The sequence below is a fragment of the Amblyomma maculatum genome, chromosome 1 (assembly GCF_055883805.1).
Source record: "Amblyomma maculatum isolate TAMU_Amacu chromosome 1, ASM5588380v1, whole genome shotgun sequence".
In the NCBI taxonomy this organism is placed as follows: domain Eukaryota; kingdom Metazoa; phylum Arthropoda; class Arachnida; order Ixodida; family Ixodidae; genus Amblyomma; species Amblyomma maculatum.
This window is the reverse complement of record NC_139344.1, coordinates 309,024,453-309,046,843: the sequence shown is the minus strand read 5'-3', so window position 1 is coordinate 309,046,843 and position 22,391 is coordinate 309,024,453. Positions and strand designations below refer to the sequence as shown.

The 22,391-nt window shown below is 47.1% G+C and overlaps 1 protein-coding gene across 1 annotated transcript in view; it reads left to right on the top strand.

Annotated features, from left to right (window-relative positions):
- Positions 1-426: 426 nt before the first annotated feature.
- Positions 427-22,391, top strand: part of LOC146207030 (soma ferritin-like) — a 63,288-nt gene continuing 41,323 nt past the window's right edge. The window contains exons 1-3 of the mRNA XM_084592317.1: positions 427-547; positions 598-863; positions 920-1,048. Coding sequence (XP_084448443.1) covers positions 499-547; positions 598-863; positions 920-1,048 — 444 coding nt within the window. The 5' untranslated portion in view covers positions 427-498. The remainder of the gene's footprint in view (positions 548-597; positions 864-919; positions 1,049-22,391) is intronic.

Genomic DNA, 22,391 nt, shown 5'->3' with positions numbered 1-22,391 from the left:
GGTGGCAGAGCAGAGAGCGCGATGCTCCTAAGAGTTTCAAGAGGTGACAGTCCGGAAGTGGCCGCTGAAATTGCTGTTGAGCCATTCGTACTGAAAATGACTACGAATGGCTCAAAAAAAGAGATGAGAAAAGTTAGTCAGCAGTTTAGTGAGTAAAGAACATTTATTTACCGCAGAAAAAGGACAGAACAAGCATCAGAGAAGTGATTGGAAGAAATGGCATGATCTAATATTCACTGCAGTGACCGCAAAGGGGTAACAATCGCCCACACGATTTTTTCTTTGAACTCGTTGCGTTCGGACTTGTGCGTGGTTCGTCTTCGTATATGCCGATTTTGTCCCCTTTTGGTATCTTCTACGGCAGCTGAAAAGCACGATCGATGGATGCTTTTATCACTCCGGGCACTTCTCGCACAGAGATAGCGAGTTTCTTGGCTGATAGCAGCAGGCCCTCGAGAGCGGTCACCTTGGCGTCGTCAGTTCTCCATTAGACTCAGCATGCTGCAGTTGCTGATCGTCGCGTGTGCGCTGGCAATCACCGCCGCAGGTAGGGCTCCTCCACCGTCGGTCGCAGAGCCTGCAGCTTGCCTCTTGCAGGTAACAACTTGGACGAGCAGGCCAACCAGAACAAGTACTTCCTGCACGACCGCTGTCGGCTGGCCCTTCAGGAACAGATTAACCTCGAGCTGCACGCGAGCCTGGTGTACACACAGATGGCCGCATACCTTGGCAACAACAAGGTGGCCCGTGCTGGGTTCGCGCATTTCTTCCGCCACGAATCGAACGAGGAGCGCGAGCACGCGCACAAGCTGCTTGACTACGTGAACCTGCGCGGGGGAACCGTGTCCACCGTGAACGTGCAAGTGAGTCACCTCGGCGCTCACTGCCGCGCGTGTCCCTCACGTCTTCCGCGCCGCAGATGCCGACCACTGCGACATGGATGAGCGTGCTGGACGTGCTGCAGAGAGCCCTGGCTCTCGAGCACGACGTCACAAACCGCCTTCATGAGCTGCACAGGTTGGCCGAAGACACCTGCCGTGACGCGCAGGTACGTCATTGGTTCATCACGCTCTCCTTAGCCGCCATGATGGGGGCAAAATGTGTGGAGCCCTGGAAGCCGCCCCCACATTTGCACGCAAAAACACCGATGAATATCACAGGGTGTAATATGACTGCAATCACTGTAAACTTTAATTACAGTGATTATAAGCCGTTAATATATCCCTGCACTCCTCAGCAGCTCTTCTGGAATTGGTTTGATTTATGGCACTTAACGTTCCTAAGTGACTCAGGCTGTAGTGAGGGCTCTGGAAATTTCAACCACATGGGGCGTCTTGCTAGCAGTAGAGCGCCCCAACCTCTGCGCCAGCGCGGCGGGGCAAGGAGTAAAACCGTCCCTTCGTCAAAAACTGTATTCGACGAAAAGAAGTCGTTTATCTCTTTTTGCTTGCGACCCCGACACGTGACATCTTACGCATAGTAAGTACACTGAACCTCAATACAAACGTTTTCTTTTCTGCGGCCGGTGTCTTTGTCAAAACTGTAGAGCCCAAGAGATCTGCTTCGTGCAGTAGCGCTGATTTAGCAAAACCATTGGAGAGGACAAAATGCATTATAAGTGGCTCAGACCCCCTGGGCACTTTTGACAAATGAAAAGTTCTCAATTACTGCCATTCAGCGAAGGCTGCACTTGAATGCCTATGCACGCTGTTGCCAAGTGGGACTATTTCTGGTCAGAGAATATCTTCGGGTGAGTTGATTTGTCTTGATAGAAAATGCAGTGCGGCAAAGAAGACAACAGATTCAAAACGTACTCTATGCCCTTGTTTGATATAATGCACATTTCCTCTCGTATGCCTGTTTCAAAACAGCTTCCGAGGAAAAATGCTTTGTACAGATGAGCGGCGCTTCCGTCCAAGGAAACCCGGCCCCCAGCCCAGCTCCCCCCGCCCGTAAACGTCCACCGCGAATCATTGATCTCAGTACTCCACACTCAAGTTCTACAGCGGTGCGAATTCCTGACGCGTGTGCGATTTTTGATGGAAAGATTTATCAACAACTAAACATCGGATCTTCGTTCAAGCATTCAAGATGCCATGCGACATGAAATGACGTGTTCACCCCTTGATTGTTTCGTCGTTTACTAAGTTGAGCCAACTCTAACGCGGCAGTCTGAATTACTGGCCAGTTAGGTTTGCAAAATGCTGGTAGAATACCATACCGAGTGTCTCATACAACCTCTTTAAAAAAGAACAAAGTGCCCTGTCCAATGACTGAGGGCCGTTGAGAATCGCTTCTCGTTCCCAAAACTCACTTAATTAGCAATGAATAACTGGCCCGCTTTTAATATACTGGCTTAAGGAAGAAACTGTCATATTAGAGGTTGTCGGCGAAAAACGGCAGAGTGAAATGTTGGCACCAAGCTTTTTTCGTAATAGACGTTTGGGCAGGCCGGTAAGCTGTCGTAGTGAACATATAGCGCGGAGGTCAAATGAAGGTGACAAGACAAGCGCTGATGAGACCTTTTGCTTGCATTAGATAAATTACACAAGACAAAGACGCCATCTATTTGAGCGTTACGCGCCTGAGAAAATATTTTTATTGGCCCTCCTCTTCCGTTGGATGCAGCTCGCAATACCTCCCACCGGAAATTCAGAGAAAAACAAAGCCTGCTGGTGGACCGCTTCTGTCTCAAAAATCCGTGATTTTTGGCAACCCTCGTCTGTCCAAAAGACCCCTGGTTGGTCGGGAGAAGGGGTCCGATCACTGGTTGCTGGCCTGTCCAGACGGACCGCTGGCAAACAGAAGCTTCCTCTTAAAATAGAATTTTGAGGGACGTGTGGCGTTAATAAAACGATGTGCTTTTCCGCATGGGTGTAAGTTGATCGGGACGTGCAATACAAGGCGCGGGGATGCGTGGCAGCTCTCGTCCAAACTGACCTGTTCGCACTGTATTGTACCACGTTGAGTACTGATAATGAAGCCGGAATCGAATCGCCGACCTTCAGTTAGCTGTAGGCAGAGGTGGGCATCTGACCTCAAAGACCTCGACCTCAAACTCAAAAATATTTGGCGACCTCACTCAACCTCAACCTCATCAATTGAGGTCCTCCAGGCGACCTCACCTCACTTTTCAGGTGACCATTGGCGACCTCACTCAACCTCCCCTCAAACTAAAAATGTGAGGTTGAGGTCGGGCGCTCGACCTCAAAAAAAAAAAAAAAGAATCGTTAAATTAAACCGTAACTCAAAGCAAATATACATTTCTCGGTAATCCTGGGGTATATATAGGCTAGCCAGAATTTTGTCGTATGAGGCTGTATTTTACTCCTAATTTTATACTACAATTATTATCCTGGATAAAAGCAGAGAAACTCTGGACACTACATGTCCAACTCTGCACTAAAGTGGCAATCCTCTCCCCCTCCTCGCCTACCCTTTTGTGGTCCGTTTCAATCTAAGGCCTACATGGGTACCACGTTACTACGCATAGGCCCATAATGCAATACAAAGAGTTTATCCCATCTGACCCACGTGAATAAGATTCGTATTAGAAATAAAACCAAGCCAGTTCTTACTATAAACTGAAAAGACAAATGCTGTTGACCGTAGTGACGACGACAACAATGACGATATCCTCTTTTTCTTTTCTTGCCACATAGCGCTAAACAGAAAGAGATACAGCGAGACACACGGGACGGGCGCTTTTGTTTTATCGCCCGTCCCGTATGTCTGGCTGTGTCCCTGTCTGTTTAGCGCTATGAGGCAAGAAAACCGACACCAACGCGCCCAAGCTTTCATCCTTGCTCTTTTTCTTAATTCGAAAAAAAAAAACTTGATGATTGCCGAGCTTTTTTTTTAATACACTGTACATTGTTTTGCGACAGAATACATTAAATTAAGAAAAAATAGGAATACAGTCGTGCCTCGTTAGTATGGACGCTTTGGTTTCCGACCAAAACTGTCCATAAAGCGAGTCATCCATAATAACGGGTCATGAATAAAAACGAAAAGTATATAATTGAGAAAATATTTATAATTAATGGCTGCTGTTTCAATTATTTTGGGTATATAAACACAGCTGAGATGTCGATGCTACCCTCTTCTCCATAAATCCGTCGATCCGAAACGTCATGTCTGTTCTTAAACTTTGTCAACCATCCTCTTGAGTAGCTGAAGTCAGTAACGCCTAGACAGAGCGTAGAATAATATTTCTCAGTAAACATCTCCCTGTTTTACTGAACAAAAATTCCGTAAGTCATCACAGGTAAAACCTATCAAGACGGAGGAGAGGAAGCACCGATAATGTTGCCGAGGCAGCGAGCCTTCTCTTGAAGCATTTCGTCGCTCACGACAGCACCATTCGCATGCACATTCCCGAACCACATTAACAAGGCTGACTCCATTTTTTCGAACTGTGCTGGGCGCTGTCGGACTGTGGCTTACGCTGTGATGCCGACTTTGAGCCATTTATCGGAGTCCGGTAGTATATATAGATGGTATACCGTCGACCTCACGAGGCTGAGGCCTAGTTGAACTTGGGTCCAATCTTTCACGGCTTGGATTGACTGAGATGGCTTTTGCCGCTTGTATTCACAGATTTCCCGCTTCGCGCCTAAGTTCAGCTCCATTCTTTTGCGTTTAACTCCCGCCATGCCAAAGTCAGACTAAAGTTGAGAGTTACAGGCTCCTGCTTCTTTGCACTCTTTTTCCCTAGTTAACCTCCCTGACTTTCCGTTCTTCTGATTATCTTTCTTGCCTTGTACTGTTTCTGTAAGGAAGCGAGGGAGTCAAGTTGGCAGGCTACTATACAGAGGGCTATCAAACAGCCCTTTCCTGTGCCGTTTGTATGTGTTCCTATGAAACAAACACTGCAAGCTGAAGTACAATTTAGAACGACGGCTAGCCGACTACGAAGAGCTCAGACCATGTCAAGGCCGCATCGTTGACTGAAGGCGACGCCGACATGCGGATCGCTGTGGTGCAAAATGTGGTAGTTCGGCAGCGCAACAGTGACGAAAACCAGGAGCATGAGAAGGAAGGGCGTCCAGGACGGGACGCCCGGTCCTGGTTGCGTGGTCGTCGGGTTTTTTTTGGTCGCTCTACTTCGTGAGTGTGTCTTTACCCTGACCGAAAAGCGTTAACGGCTTCATGGAACACACTTTGTGTTCTGGGATAGAAAAACTTCAGTTCCCACCCCCAATTTTGGCGCTTGTCTTTCTTCTTATTGTTTCTTTCTTACGCTTTTATCGGCCTCTCTTCTGTTCACGTTCAGCAGAATTTATTGCGACCACATGTTGCTGTTTTCCCGACTGCGGCCTCTAGTTGCGGCGCTGCCGCTGCACCCAGAAATCTCCCGGTTCCCTCCTTTTGGGGTCTTTCTTAGTTAGCTGACCCTCGGTTTGCTGTGTACGATCCCTGTCAACCACCCAACTTTTCTCCTCCTCTTCCCTTCCTTTCCGCTCTTGCCCCCCCCCCCCCCCCCCCCCTTTCCTCCTAAAACGACGACACGCCCGCTTTGGTTCTTTCCAACTCCACAGGACTCGTTCAGGCATCCGACCGTATCGGCTGTCGCATAGGTTCCCGGCCTGCGCACCCTTCTTTAACTTGCGTTCGGACTCCCCTGCTTTTTTCAAACAATGTCCATATTAACGAGACAAAAATACATGGGCCGAATAGGCTGTGTGCATTCATCCCATCTCCATTGTTCAGAGAGCGAGTTTCTATATTAACGAGACATCAATACGTTGAAAAATCTTCATCCCTACAAAAACTGTCCATAATTCGGGTCCTCCATATTAACGGATGTCATTTAACGGGGCACAAATTTTCCATAATATCCACTCATGAAACGGCTTGTGAAGATTAAATCCCCAACAAAACAAACAAAAGAGGAAAAGACAGCAAAACACCAATTAATCATAAAACTCGGCCAACGCCGAATAAACCTTCAGAAAAGTTCGAAGAGGAATGCTGTTTATCTTATGAGGTCCCAACCGGCCACTCCTAGTCGTTAGTTTATACTTGTGTGATCCCGTGGCGTATTGCAAGAATTGGCGAAATTGCTTCTTCGAACAGCACGCTTACATTAAAAAATTACAAGGGTCGGAACTGCTAGGAAAAAGGGTTAAACGTGAAGCACTTTGCTGTCGCGAACATCGGCTCCCCGTCAAATTTCGCCGGAGCAAAATGTCCAACTCCCACCCGCCTAAAAAAAAAAAACACACACACGATATAAATACTTGTACGTCCGAACCGAATACTGGATGCCATTTCGCCAACAATTCTGAGAAGAGCTTCTTGGTGGTATTCACTTGTTTTCCTTTGAAGACTGAACTAATAAATTGCACGGTGGTGTCTCCGAAGCTGCTTCGCCGCATGCACCGTAAGTGAATCTAGAGAAACCGTTTTCGAGTTAGTGTCGTATAGTTACAGCACATAAACGTTAAGTAAAGACAAGAACAACAGAAAGGGGTGAGCAAGCCGCCCGGAGGGACCGCGCCCCCCGCTGTGCACGCGCTCCTCCCTTCGCCGTCCTTCTGTACGCATCTGGTTTTGCTCATGCGGTGAATGCCGAACTGTCACCAATACACACCAAAAGGCAGTGGCGTATGCGTGCCAGCTCCGCTTTCAGAGACTAGATCGCGCTTTCCAATACTTGCAAAAGAAAAAGAAAAAAACTAAATGACCGCACGGGTAAGTGGAAAGGAGGGTTGTGCTATGGGCCTCTGAAAAGATGCCAAAGAAAGAGCCTAATGTGAGGGAAGAAGCCTGTTCTCTTTTCGGCAGTGTACGAACTTAATTGACATACAAGAAAATATATATAAATAAATACCATGCTGACGAAAGTAATAACAAATATTGCACACTAAAAACAGAAGAGAACTGCGCTTCCCAGAGCGTATAGAAGGTTTGAGACATCGACTTAATACTGCATTCCTCAGTGCTAGCATGTAATTGGCTTCATATCACGTACATCTAAATTGATTTTAAAGAAAAAAAACAAATATCTGAAAAAATTATTCCGGCATCTGGCCACAACAATTTTCATCCGATTGATTTGTCCGTCTCGAGCAGACGGGAGCACAAAACAGACACGCTCAGTTCGCCACACCAATTCGTCCGTCTAGACACCAAAATGTCGAGCCGGAAACCATATCAATACTTTCTAGCTCATGAAAACATGTAGGAGAACGCTTTTCTCTTTTTTTTTTCTGCGCCTGAATAAGAAATTTTAAGAGAAACCTGATATTATGAAGTTAAGAATCCCTTACTCTCCTCCTTCCTCCTGCATTGCTTGATTTCGCTAGAATTTGAGGGAGAAATAAAGGGCCTTAGCGGAGCGAAATCATTTTTTTTTTCATTGCGCTTTACTGCATACAAGCCCCATATATTTTTTTGTCTCTACTATCTCGGCAAATGGTTAACACACGCAGGCTTTTTCCTGTATACCAGTTGCGTCTTATAAGCTGTGCCGTCCATTTCATCCTGTTGCATGTTTTACCGCGACACTAGCACCTTCATCACCTGTGAATCTGTTAGAAGAAACAAGCAGCACAAGACCAAAGAGAGGTTGTTCTGGAGAATACAAAAATTTAAATTTACAGGACCGGAATATAGAACGATGACGTACAATTCGAAAGGGAGGACTTCGATAAAATGCCCAGATGGTATTGTGCCGGGTTTTCTGGTTTGTTCATGTTTTTTTTTTATCTGTCAGTATCACGTCCCCTAACAATTTCGCTGCACCATTTTCTGTTAAGTTTCCGTGTAATGTACAGCGGGGTCCTTTATAGGGAAGCGCACCTGAAGTTTGCTCCCACTACAACAGCGCCGCCTCCTCCTCTGGCGGTCATTTCTGAACGACTGGTCGGGGACGTCGCCGGGGGAGCGCATTGAACCACCCACGTCCCGACTGGTACGCGCGCTGCTCGCGCCGTTGGCACCCTCTCCTTCATTGTATGCACGCGCCGTCTCACTCGCAGGTGCACAAAAGAGATGTTGCTGGTCGCAGCGAGTCTGGCCGGCATTCCAAGGCGTTCAGAGCGGGAAAAAAAGGTTATTGTGTCCAGGGGTGAGGAATGGCCCCTCTTGGTTTTTTTTTATTAAAATCACACAACAGCACCATACTTCCAGTGCCACATAATGCTAGCCGTGCAAGTGCATTTGCCACTGCTTGTAAACTGCTGCTTTGGAGAGCATAGCCATGAATGGTAAAAAAATGTTCGCGATGAAACTTCTTTGTCGCACAGTTTACGAGTACAGAGAAAGAGGAGACGCGCCCATAATTTTTTGCCATGAACGGCCTCCAACTAGACCAGACTTCTATCCAATTGAAAAAGTATGGCATTATTTATTGCAGAAACATTTACCACACTTTTGCACGGAATCGTAGAATTAGTTAAGCATTTCTCCATTATTGTTATTTACTTACGAATGTTCATGCGGCCGAATGCAGTTTCGAAAAAAGAATTTTGAAGTCAAAACATTTGTCATCCACATCAGTGAGCATTCGCTTATGATCGATGGCTCTGCAGATAGGTTGTCTTGAGGGTACGCGTGCGCTGTGATAGCTTGAAATAAATAAGCAACCGCTTTTCTCTGTGGCACTTATTAATCAAGCTTACGACATTTTCCTTTTAACCATAAGCGAGCAGTTGGTAGACATATTCGGTGAATGGTCTCGTCTTTCTCTTCAGCCTCGCATATCGCCTTCAGGACTCTTAATATGCGTTAAAATAACGGTAATTTTCATTACTATTAGCACAAAAAATATCAAAATTCAATCTATTAAGTCAGCGAAGTTCCGTGCACCACACTGAGCCATCGAATAAAATTTTGCATTGTGAAGATGACTATGCAAAAAATAGATTTACTTTCTACGTTGTAAACTGTTTTGCCACTTAATTACTTGCGGCACTAAAAGCGCCGTTAACATAATGGCGTTTTCGTCAATTTGCCTCACGGAAAGGACATTATCCACAAGTTTTTTTTTTCGCGTTCGCGCTGAAAGATTTTCCTAATTCTCTGAAGAATTCGCATGCGTAAGCGCGCACGCACCCATGAGCAAGCACGCGACTGCATAAACAGATCTGCAACAGCCTAGCACGTGCAGAACTGACCCCTTTCAAGAGCCACTCGCGCAGCTGTTCAATGGGAGGGAGAACCGGCCTGCCCGGTCAATTATCGGGACGCCGCCGAAGAGGGCGCTTTTCACTGGCGCTTGCAGCGCCCCCCTGCGAAGCTGCGGTCCCCTATCGAATGTAAGACAGCAGCCGTGACGTTAGCGCCTGGAAACGGGCATGCACAAGACACAGTTATGCTCCGCGCCGTCTGCGCAAAGACAATTTGCTTCGCTTTTTAGTTTGCTGGTTTCTTTGCGGCATCCGACAAAAGCACCGCAGGTCAACGTGAGTTATGTGCTTTGCGCGCTCCTGGATGTTCGAGCCTGCGGCAAGCATCGGCACAAACAAGTCAGAGGAAACGGGGGTGGCTGGCGGGGGGCATGAGGAGTTCGTGAAGTAAAAAAAAAAATATCTCTGTGACGATCCCTCCCATGTGTCCCCGCCAGAGCGTTTTCTCTACGGCAGCCGAACCGGTCTGCGTGGGGGAAGAAGCGGGAAGGGAAAGAGTGAATCAACGCTCTCCCCGCGTACAGCGAGGAGGGCCAGTTTGTCTCCCGCTAGCAATGTGTACAGTCTCCTTCCTGGGCGCCTCATCCCGCGCCCTTCTCAGGGCACGTTGGTGACCCGGGCATAGACGTTTTCCAAGTAGACCGGAGGGAAGCGTCCTCGGGCTGCCGACATTACTGTGGAATGCCGAAAGCTGGGCAGGGGCTGCGGCATCCGGTCGTCCGATTGGGAGGTAACCAAACACCGAGAGTCGGCGGGCACACCGCGGCAGTACGCTCGAGCTCCGCGTCAAAAGGGGCGCTCTTCGAAGAAAGCCGCGGCAACAGCAAAAAGCCTGGACCTCACAATTTCGACCTCACGCAATGACGACCTCACTCAACCTCAAACTCACGCGTGAGGTTGAGGTCCAATTTCGTGACCTCACTCAAACAATTTCGAGCTGTCACCGACCTCACCTCAACCTCACCTCACTCCGTGAGGTTGAGGTCATTTTGAGGTTGAGGTCGAAACCTCATGAGGTTGCTGTCATTTATTTGGATAGTTGGGCGAACCTAACTCCGGCGCCGAGGAGCGCACGTGTTGCAAAATACGCTCGCCGGCCGCGCGTGGGAAACGGCTGCAATCCGTTTGCTGCGAGGATGCTGCTGAATTCTCGGTTGGTAAAGACAGCCGATTTTAAACATAAATCGTTTCGTTGTCGATTCCGAAACGGCACTTTGAACCACTAAAGTGCAATGAGGCGAAAGCCATTATAGCGTGGTGGGTCATAGCTCTTCAATACGGCACCTATAGCTCCCTCTCTTCTTTCACTCCCACCTTCCTCCCTTCATTTACGGCGTGGTACATTTGTCTGCGGAGAATTGTGACGGCGCCTTTTCTATCCTGTAAATCAATTTGAGACGCCACTGATGCCGGCTCTACTAACGCTTCCTCTGCTTCGTTTGCTGTGTGGGGCGGCGGTGGAAAAAGCGGCAAATGAAAGGCACGGATGCCTGGACCGGACGCCCGGCGGAATCAGCTTCGCATAGACCCTATTCAATATCAGGTTTAGCAGGCGGCAGTTGTGGCAACCCTGTAATGTGGAGACGCCATAACGTTGGGCGGTTCAAAACTAAAAGCACATAAAAAATGTTTCCGACGCGTCAGCGCCGGTCTACTGGTCTCCTCCCTGCTGCGCGTCGCTCATTTGTCGGACACTTGAGACGCCGTTTGCAACGCCGTCCAACTAGAGCTCGGATTTCACCGACGCCCTGTCATGATTCACCGTAGGCCTTCTCTTTCTTTCCCCCTTTCCGATGTTGCGTTGTGCGTGCCTTGGTTGCCAGTATAGCTGTAATGACGTCACATGAATAAGCCCTATGCGACGTCATGACCAGTCGTGACGGTACATCACGCGCCCCTTGTCGAACACAACCAGCATTATATGGAAGGCGTTCACCGGCGTTCTATAATTCGTTTACAGGAAAGGAAACGCGCAGTATCCTCACGGTAGACAAGGGGAAAATGAATCCCGGTAGAGACAAGGTTTATTAATTTATTTTTAACTCTCGAAAGCGTGACACCTCTGCTGACAATCTTCTGTAGGCATTAAAGCCTTCCGCCTTGAAATATTTTTCCATGAACCCTGTTTGACATTTGATTGCGGCAAATGCTACCTCGGACTGGATACAGCGCGGTTACCCGAGTGCAGCATACGCGATCTAAATTTCCTCCCTAAACGTCATTTTGTTCTCGTTTCGAAGGCTCATCCTACGTGCTATAAACCTGACACTCGGAACAATTGCTAGGGTATCGCTATATGTTATTAAAACTCTCTAAAAAAATTGTTGAGGCTTTCTGCCTCGCTCTACGTCTACCATCACAAATACGTTTCTTGTACCTGCCGTAGTTCGTCCCCATTCGATTGAAAATGTATTCCGATTTCAGAAACAATGGCACGCAAGGCAGACTGCTGCAAAACCAGGTTTTATCTCAAGCATGCTACTGTGATCAAAATTAACAGCTTACAAACGTTTGGGGTACGCCGGGAGAGTGCAAAAAAAGAAATAGTTTACAACCGTCTTCTCCAAGGTGAAAATATCTTTAGTGGTGGAAATGTGTGAATAAAGCTTAATACGGCCTTAATTCAGCTCGAATTAGCTATGCGCTAACTTGGAATATTTCATTTCATCTTAGCCAGATATGAATTAGCAGCTGTTTTTTTTTTAATTTGCATGCTTTTCAGCTTATATAAGTCCAAATATTCCCCCAATTAATATTTTCTTTACCTGCGTAAACATGCCAAGCGGCCAACCTGGCCGCATTAGTCCGCAATATTGCGCCAAATAAAAGACTTTATTATCCGCGCGAAACGTGTGCTACTTCAGTTCCAAAGTAACAGCTTCCCGGAGGATGATAAACAGGGTTGACGCGATAGTTGACAGGGGAGATTTGTCCAATAATTGATTGCAGACCGATGAAACGGCGCTGGAACTTGTAACAGAGGCCAGGAGTGAGTAATGGCGTCCAAAGTAACACCTCGTCGCCGGCAAGTAACGAAATATGGCCGGTCAGTCGCATCGTAGCGGCACTTGCTTGCTGTCTTCCTGGTTGGCTTCAGTGTCAACGCGAGCAAGCCGGCGACATTTGTGCACTCGCGAAATGAACAGGTCAGGAAGAGACAAGGAGGAGTCGCCAGGTGTAGAAAACAAAAGACACATCAATAAGGGTAGCGGGAGAAGGGCCGTAAACGAGGAAAAACGGGTTATAACCTGTCAGCCGCTGTACAGCAGCGTTGTAGGCAAACGTAACAAAAAAAAAGGAACAATTAGGTCCCAATTTCGGTGGTCCTGGTCGACAGCATATCAGGAAGCGTGCGGTGAAACCGCTCAGTCAACCCCTTGGTTTACGGGTGATGGCTGGACGTCACGTTGTGAAGTCTGGCAGAGACCTCAAGGACTTCGGCTGCAGCCGTAGACAGAAACGTCCGACCGCGGTCACTGAGAAGCTCTTGAAGGGCCCCATGGTGCAGTAGGAGGGCTTGCAAAAAGAAGGTCGCGACCTCAGGCGCTGAGCCAACATGCAGGGCAGCGGTCACAGCGTAGCGTGTTAGGTGGTCGACGGCGGTGACGATCGAGCGATTACCTCGTGCAGACAATGGAAGCGGCCCGTATAAGTCGATGCCGACAACGGCGAAAGGAGTGGAAGGGCAAGGGAGAGGTTGTAGTAGGCCAGCGGGAAAGGAAGTCGGCCGTTTGCGGCGTTGGCATTGGTAGACAAGAGGCGACGTATTTTTGCACGCTTGAGGAGAGGCCAGAAGAAACGGCTTTTCACGCGGTGGTAAGTTTTGTTAAAGCCTAAGTGACCGGCCGTAGCATCATCGTGGATGACCGCCAAGATACAGGTGCAAAGCGCTCTTGAGACCACTGGAACCCAACGGGCGCCTGCAGAGCAATGAATGTAACGGGTACAGCACTCCGCTGTCAAGTCTGAAGTGTTGAAGCTCCCTACGCATCCTATCGGTAAGAGGGTGAGAAGCACCGGTAAGCAGAGGTGGGCATTTGACCTCAAAAAGTGCAACCTCACCTCAACCTCAATAAAAATTTCCTGACCTCACTCAACCTCAACCTCACGCTTTGAGGTTGAGGTCTGACCAGGTGACCTCACCTCAATTTTTCTGATGCCACCACCGACCTCACTCAACCTCACCTCAAACTCAAACTGTGAGTTTGAGGTCGGTCGCTCGACCTCAAAAAAAAAAATAAAAAAAATAAAAGGTTTTTCACTTGAGAACACTAACTATAAAACGTCATGGCACAAGTCCTGTGCGGTGACACGCCAGAATGACGACATGAATTTTAAACAACATTGAATATGATGAGGCTTACTTGTAAAATAAAAAAATTTGAAATGAACATTTGCCAGAGGGGCTACTGATTCCTAGCAGGCTGACCTAATAACGGCAGTATAATTGGTCAGTTTTAACTCTTCAAATTTTATTTTCATTTGTTTTGATATGGTGACTTTTGACCTAATACCCGCTGTAATGCTTGTGTGTCCTTGGTGCTGCTGGATGCGAACTCTCGAAGGTCTGCACTGAAACGTCGCACATATCTGTGACCGTCATATAGTGTTTTCTCATGAAAAGCAAGTCATAATTTCTTGGTGAAGACCTTGTCCTGCGATTTGAAATCGAATCGTTTGACAAAATCACAAGCAATCTATTGTTTCTTCAGTGTTACGTCTCTGTTACAAAAAAAAAAGTAGATCGACCACTTACGTATATATGGAAGTTGTAGTGCCATAACATTCTTTTATCAAATGGACTTCTGACGTGGGACTTATCACAAGAGGCGGACAGAACAAAATGTTGCCATATGCAGAGACGCTTAGTTACGAAAAGGTAAAGCGTGCTTGACTTTTGACATTGCGCTACTTTCGATAATCCTGACGAGTGGGTTGTGCTGTATAGAACAAACGCCGTGACAAATTATTGGAAAGATTACCCTCCCTTCTACTTATAATAACTAACGGTGAATTTGCAGCCACGAAACATTCCTTTTATCATTGATGTAAGTTAAAGAAATAATACGTTGGATTAGGGATAATTCGCAGATTACCTTGAGATGCCGAGAGAAGCTCAAAAGCTGGTTTCCTTGTCCACAAAGTTTCTTGTCGCAGTGAATGCATTCCAAGTTTACAATGCTTTTCGTTTCTATTGCGTGGCTATTGTAACGGAAATGGCCTTCGATGTCTTTGTCAATTCGACAACTGTGCGCGCGCAGATCATCGTCGGTATATTTAGATTTTTTCGCTATATCTGCCATAACCACACCTGCCATAACCGCAACCATGTCATGCACCCTCAACGTCGAACACAATAATGCGGTAGACCTCAAGAAGAAGGGCAGACCTCAGCTGGAAAGGGCGGAAACTTCCGTCATAAATTACAGCAAGTCGCCCACCACGGCATGGCTGCGTGTCTTGGCTTGAAAAAGACGGCCACGGTAAATGGCGAAGAACACAGCATGCTGTTTAGATGCTGCCTTTTTTTTTTTTGACGATTTCGGGCGGCTCACCGACGCCGTTTGGCGGCGACTTCCAAGCAGACGTTCCAGGAACGATTGGTGTCGATGAGAACGTGTGGCTGAGACACCTGCTTCTAGTCGCGACGAGAGAACCACGCCCACTGGGAGAATGAAGCGCGAACACTTAACCCATGCTACGGGAGTTGTTTCGTTTTTCTTCGACTGCACAATATCCGTCAAGAGAGGAAGACTAGCGGGTGGTGAGCAGGGTGGCAACGCGTCTACACGGAGGAAGAGCAGAGTTTGAACACTGGCTAGCGTGTCCCTCCTGCGAAACGATGAGATGGCTGCATGGTCGACAAGCGACAGAAGTCCGCGCAGCCGCCGCGGTGTTCCGAGAAGCGAGAAGGGCCTGTCTTCATATTTCTTTAGACCAACAGGAATACGCCAGTCGCAGGTAAAGCGCAAAACCAACAGCTAAAGAAGCAAAAAAAAAAGAAAAGAAAAGAATGTTGCGAGAGGGAAGATCTGAGAATTGTCTCTTCTGATTTTTTTGTCTTTTTATTTTTCTTATGCTGAGGGGGGGGGGAAGGGTGACGATTGGCCGTACCGCAGAAAAGCGGCCGGTTGTGAGTAAACGCGGGTGCACAAACGCGAGAGGGGGCACTGGCAAGTGACCACACAAAACGAAAATAAGAAGTGAGGAAAATAGGGGTGGCGCAAGTGTACTGAAAAACTAAAGAGAAGAGGAGACGCAGATCTTCACTCGCGCATTCACACGCTCGAGCACAGCGCACACATCTCGCTCTCTCGCCCACACTGCCACTGTCCTTGTAACTCTCGGCCCCGTTGACAGAAACGCACTTAAAAATACCTAAAACTCACAAACTCCCAGAGGCGCGCGTATGTGCAGTGGCTTACTTTCCAAGAAATGCCGAGGGGTTCCCGGGTCCGCGCTTTGCCCGCTAGTTGAGATCGGACACCGGCTGCGGAGCCGAAAGAGAAGAAGCCAGCTTACGAACAAAAGGCGCGACCGCCACTAGCTGCAAGCTGTAAAACGGAAGGGAGGCTCTCGATAAACAAACATGTAAATGAAAAAGGCGCAAGCTCATGTAGGGTATGAGAAAGGAATGACTGGAAGCAGTCGTCAGTCACATGTCTGTTCTTCAATTATTCTTCGAGAAGGGCACATTAAATTTATCTTTTTATATAAGGGTTAATTTAATGTCTAGTGACTAATAATAATAATAATAATAATAATAATAATAATAATAATAATAATAATAATAATAATAATAATAATAATAATAATAATAATAATAATAATAAAAGAGTGGATTGCACTGATACAACAACGATCTACCGTCCTATTGCTTTCTTTCGTTTTAACTCGTACCATATACAAAGCAAAAGCAGATTTTATTTACTAAAATACAGTCTTCGTGTGGTGACTTCTCGTCAAGCCATTTATCTCTCGTCTCTTCTGAATCCTTGTTCTTTCCATATGCCTCTCTGAAACCTCCTCTCTCGTGCCATCCTTAACAAGCAATTCCTTGGTTGCTGGATCTTGCGCTTCCCTCTTTTCTACTATTCTAGCTTTTTTTTTCCCGAGAAGCCGACACACCCACGTAAGTCTGGAAACCCTTCGAGTTTGCGCAGACTTTCTTTACTTCCCAAACTCGCTCGGAATGGTGGCGGGATCTTGTTTCACCTTCTTTCCAGTCTGCAGCCGTTGTCCGAGCCCACTCGCTTGCCGCGCAGCACTTTACGCCCCCCCCCCCCCCTCCCTTTTTTGTGTCGAACGCAAACGCACAGACGCAAACTGTTAGTTACGGGCGCATTGGTAGCCAAAAGAGTGTACACGACAGGCATTATGAAAGGTGTTTTGCCGGCTATTTTATCGCTGTGGGAAACAATAATTTCGTCCTCACAAGCCGACCTCACTCAACCTCAAACTCACGCATGAGGTTGAGGTCTCATTTGATGACCTCACTCAAAAATATTTCAGGTATTGCCAACCTCACCTCTACCCCACCTCACTCCGTGAGGTTGAGGTCATTTTGAGGTTGAGGTTGACCTCATGAGGTCGAAACCTCATGAGGTTGCCCACCTCTGCCGGTAAGACAGTCGATTAGAGAACGGCAGTATAGATCTGCTCGCTGGTGTGGCACAATGGCATGGCGATCCGGAGCAGCGGCAGAAGATGCAGTGGTGATGTCTGGAGCCCCTGGCGATATTGGGGCGTCGAGGGTGCTCGTAGGAAAGCGCGGAGAAGCACTACCGGGTGATTCTGGAAGAAGGCAATGGGCAAGAGCATCGGCGTCTTGAATTTTACGACCCAGTTTCTAGATGACATCGAAGATGTGTTACTCTAGACGCAGAATCCAACGACCCAGGCGTCCAGTAAAATGTTTGAGACTAGATAGCCAACAGAGAGCTTGGTGATCGGTAACGACCGTGAAATGGAGGCCGTTTGATGTACGGGAGGAATTTGTGAACTGCTCAAACGACGCTTATGCACTCCGGCTCAGTGATGCCGTAGTTGTGTTCCGAAGGTGTCAGAGGGAGACTGGCAAATGCAATTACCTTCTCCCGAGAAACACTGTACGCTGCAAACGTATGGCGCCAATACCAAGGCCGCTGGCACTGGTGGGGAGAATGGAGGCAGCAGTGTCGTCGAAGTGAGCGACGACATTCTTGAGAGTTGGAAAAGCTTTGTCGCATTCTTCGGACCAAATGAAAGCAGTACGGTCGGTGAGAGAGCTGGTGTAGTTGTGCTGCGAAATTGCAGATGAAACGACGAAAGATCCTTATTTATTTTATTAGAACCTCAAGGGCCTCCAGATGTGACATTGGGCACTTGAACGGCCTGTTAACAATGGGTTTTGTAAGGTGATTACAAAAATGATGAGGCTTCTTCGATGGCAGTCTTGAAATGAGCAGGGTTGGAGATTAGTCTACTGAGAGCGAGGAAAGTTCAAAACTGTGGCAAGCTTGTCAGGGTCGGGTCGAATGCCATAGCGGCTGAGGAGGTGGCCCAGGATCTTGATTCATTCTTAGAAAAATTGCGCTTTTTTGTGCTCAGCTGGAGACCGGCGGATGCCAGACACGTTTGTAATTGATGAAGGCGGTATAAATGATCAGAAAAAGTCGCAGAGAAGATAACTCTGTCGTCCAGGTAGCATAAGCAAGTTTTCCATTTCATCCCTCTAAGAACAGTGTCAATCATGCATTCAAACGTAGCGATTGCATTAAAAAGTCCAAAAGGCATGGCATTGAATTCATAAATCACGTTGGGAAAAGCGAACGTGGTTTTTTCTTTGCCGGCTTCGTGCATCGGAACCTGCTAATAACCGGAACGTAGATCCAAGGAGGAGAAACATTCGCCTCCTTGAAGACAGTCGAGGGAGTCGTCAACCTCTGGCATGGTATAAACGTCTTTGCGAGTGATATTAAGGGCGCGGTAATCAACACAAAAACGTACTGCGCTGTCTTTTTTTCACCAAGACCAACAAGGGCTGGCTGAGGGCCGAATGTCTCGTTGGAGCATATCATTCACATCATCTTCGGTGATTTTACGTTCTGATCAAGAAACACGGTAAGGGTGGCGGCTAACAATACAAGTACCTTCGTTCATGATTCGGTGCTGTGCAGCAGAAGTAGGGCCCAAGGTCGCAGAAGTAACGTCAAAGGAGGTGTTTACGGAGTAATTTCTGCAATGCTTGGTGGTGCGGATTGATGGTGCTGAAGAGAACAGAGAGGGAGGCATTGGAAGAAGGTGCTGGTGAGGAATAGGGGGCAGTAAGGGTGGTGAGGGATACCGGATGATTGTCTTCGACACAAGGAAAACAGATCACTTTGGTCAGCACAATCGGCTCAGGGGAAGTGTTCAAAGCAGCAACAAGCGCTGTGCCGTGCTCAAACAGAACAAGACTTGGCAGTAAGGCGATTCTACGGGTTAGTGGTGATCATAAGATGCGATTAGCACATCCCCGTTATCAATGTCAGTAGAAGTAAGCGCGACAAGTTGTTCGCATCCAGAGGGCGAAATTGAGTCAGCAGCGGCAACAAGGCGATGACAGAGCGCGGGAGCATCAGAAGCCGTACGGATCGCTCTCGTTCATGTGGATGACGCCGTCACGGCACGAAATGCTGGCTGACAGGAAATCCCAGCCAAAAATAATAGGGTGAGTACGAGGCGACATCAAGGGATATTATACATGGACACTGCAAACAAAAACTCACACAGTACACTCAGCAGAAGCCCAAATGATGGCCCCATTAGCTCCACGGAGTTCAGGCCCATCGTAAAGCGTTTTCACTTAGCGCAAGCGGGAACACAAGTCAGCGTGCAACACAGGAACAGCGGCGCTCGTGTCGATTAAAGCATCAACCAGTAAACCGTCAACCCAAACTAAAATCATTTGATGGACGTTCCTGTTGAATTTGGTGATGTCCGAAGAATGCAGTTTTCCCTCCTAAGACTACACTGGTGAGTTTTTCAAGTTGAGGGGGGGGGGGGGGGGGATCGGAGGAGCTTAGCGGAGAGCCGAGGTTGAGCGGCGAAAAGACGAAGGGGAACGGCGTCTGGTAGCTATGAGGCGCAGCGGAACTTGTCGCGGATAATCAGTGAATGAAAGGTGGTTAGAGCTGGATAAACGGGGAGAATAGTCTGTTTTGAATGAGAAACGGGAAATATGGCCCTGGTAGCCGCAGTAATAACAAAGGGTGGGCTGGGCGCCAGGTGGAGTAGTACGAAAGTGCCACGGCGGGTGGTGCCAATGCGGCGACATGGGCACTGGGAGGTACATGTGGCATAGTCACTCCTTCCCTTGGAATCCAATTTGTTACCCTAAGTTACCATCGGTTGACCTCTCTTAACACTACATGCCTTGTCCATGCCCATTTTTTCTTGATTTCCGCTACAATCTCATTAACCCCAGTTATTTCTCTGACATGATGAAAAAACAGCGCTACAGACTAGGACGAAGATCAAGAAGCAAACAGGACGGGCGCTGACTCGCAACTGAATTTTATTGAAAAAACCACACAGTATTAATATTCAAGCCAAGCCGCACTAAACCACACATTAAACAAAAAACCAAGTCATGATGACCCAGCACACATACCACGTTCAAGAAACCCAACCTCAATATATGTTAAAGCGATTGATGGTTCACGAACACATTTTTCACTTAATCGCATGATATGCCTGGCCTCAATGATTTCCCGGTTAATCTGTGCCGGATGGGCATCCAAAATACCTGTCTGTGTTAGAAAAGGATGGCAGCCATCACACTCCTTACAATGCGCAATCAGATTAGAGCCTCTACCAATCTCCAATGATCTCTCGTGCTCTCGTAACCACTTGTCGTAATACACTTGTCCGTTTGACCCACATGCACTTTGTTACAAGATAACGGAATCCTGTATTTGTTTGTTACTTTCCTTATGCAGAACAATTTTTGCTGTGCAGCCACTACATATATCTTTCAGTACTTTCACATACGGCTCGTCTACCCCCTGATTTCGCAATGCCTGCATGACTGCCGATGTTTCTACAAGAATCGAGTGCTTTTTTTGTAATCAATGAATGCTATGTCACTGCCGCTCTATGGAGGCGCACTTGGGTGCGGCCCGTCGTGTCGCCCGGAAGAGCCGTATTGCGCCTAGTTCTCATCGCCACCGCTCCGTGACGAGTCCGGGCACGGCCGGTCTCGAGGGAGAGCGCGTTTCTCTCTTCTCTTACGGCCTCTCCAATGGGGCCTGTTTCCACCGCCCGCCGCGCCTCGGTGGGGTCGCCACCGCCCCACTGCTGCTCCTCCGCTACAGCCGTTCACGCGCAAGGGAAACGCGCGCTCGCTCTTCGCTCCGCTCGCATCGGTTGCAACCGGCAGGTCCTGATATTTCACCCCTTATGGCTTATAGGAAGAAACCGTAATCAGCGTCTGATTTATCTTGTATGAGCAATAAAATAGTCAATAATGCGCGTGCGCGCGAGAGCGCGCGCGCCTTCGTCAGTACTGTCGCGCACTGTCGAATGAAGTTTCGGGTGCACTTACATCAACACTTTTTGCCCCTAAATTTTTCACAAAACTATATGTACCATTTTATGCAGTGTGCCTTTGAAAGCTATAAGCAGGTATAGCGCGACCTGACGCTAGTGCATGGCAAACTGTTCAGTGGATATTCTGTCAACCGCTGCCGTTTTCGTTTAGAACAAAAGAGGCACTGACGAAAATTCATAGCACGTCTCAGATTCAGAGTAAGGAACAAAAATTTACCCATACAGTTAAAATTTCAGTTGTCTAGTGAAGTGGGCTGTTCTAGCTTCGTTTAAAACAAATCAGTAGGTTGAAAGACAGCAGATGTATACGTAGTCTCGCGACTGACGCACACGTAGACAGTCGTAGTCAGATTAATACAGTGATAAAAAATAAAAACATTTATTCAAGGAAATGGGCATAAAAACAGATATGCATAACTGAAAAGAGCAGCAAGCAAAAAAAAATGTCCTTCAAAGTTAACACATTGCACACATTCATCAAAACGGTACATGCGGCTAGAAAATTAAAGTCAAAATCTTTCTGGACGGTTTGTGCACATAAGGAGCTGGCCTTTCGTTCCTGTCTGTCACCTTCTTAGCATAATTAATTGACAAGAAGGATTCTGAGAAATTTCTCACATTAAAAAAGCGGACCTTATAACATGGCTATTGTCAGTGCCTTCCAGGCAACTCAGCAAAGGTGAGTTCTTAAGTGCTGGCTGGATTAAGATTTGAAGGACTTCAAGGACATTTGTGTGTGGAAGGTGCACGACAGCTTTTTCAAAAAGAAAACACAACCTTGTTCAAGATCGCTACAAACTCTGGTTTTGGATAATGCAGTCCGCTAGAATCTTGTCCTCGCAGAATAGTGTACATGGGCTGCTTCTTTCGCTGGTTTCAAGAAGGATAGCACAAGCGTCACACCCGAAGTCACTGATTAACTTCTCAATTAATGTATCCAGCGACGTAAGCTAAACCAGAATACGTGACAGTGGGTAATGGGATGACAGCAGATACCATCACTTTTTTCAGTTCCTCGGTTACTGATTTTGGCAGAGCTGAAATGATTTCGTCGGTGTCGACACTAGGTGCCTAGGCGCGCAATACAGCGCGACATATACAACTCCTATAATCACCTCTGAATAAATCGCACAGAGAAAAGCTTTTATATCCATTATTGAGGAGTGTCCCTTGAGTAACAGTGGCGAATGTGTAATAAGCAAAGCATTCTACCAAAATAATGGGGCAGCGATTGCTCTCTAAGGCAGGCATTACTGCACAGATAGTTACAAGGAACTATTAGTTCCAAAACATACTAGAAAAAGAAAGAAAATATTGCTAGGAATTAGTGCTTGAAATAGATTTCCTGTTTTTTTTTTTTCATGAAATAATCATGATATCATGTAAACATTTCATTAAACCAACGTTTATTTGCAAATTTAAAATAATGTTTATAATACAACATAAAACATTTGCCGGTCTATAAATTATAGCAAAATTGAAAACAAAACTTAAAAGTGTCTACTCTGACGTTATACTAATACTTTATGTCATGTAAGCATTGTGCAACTTACATTACATTTTATAAAATTATTTTCATCTTCGGTGTTACCTCTATGGTTTCTCATCTAGCGCTGAAAGACGGTTTTTCCATTGTTGCTGTTATGTTTGCCTTGAATTAAGAAGCTTCGATGTGATCACTGCTCA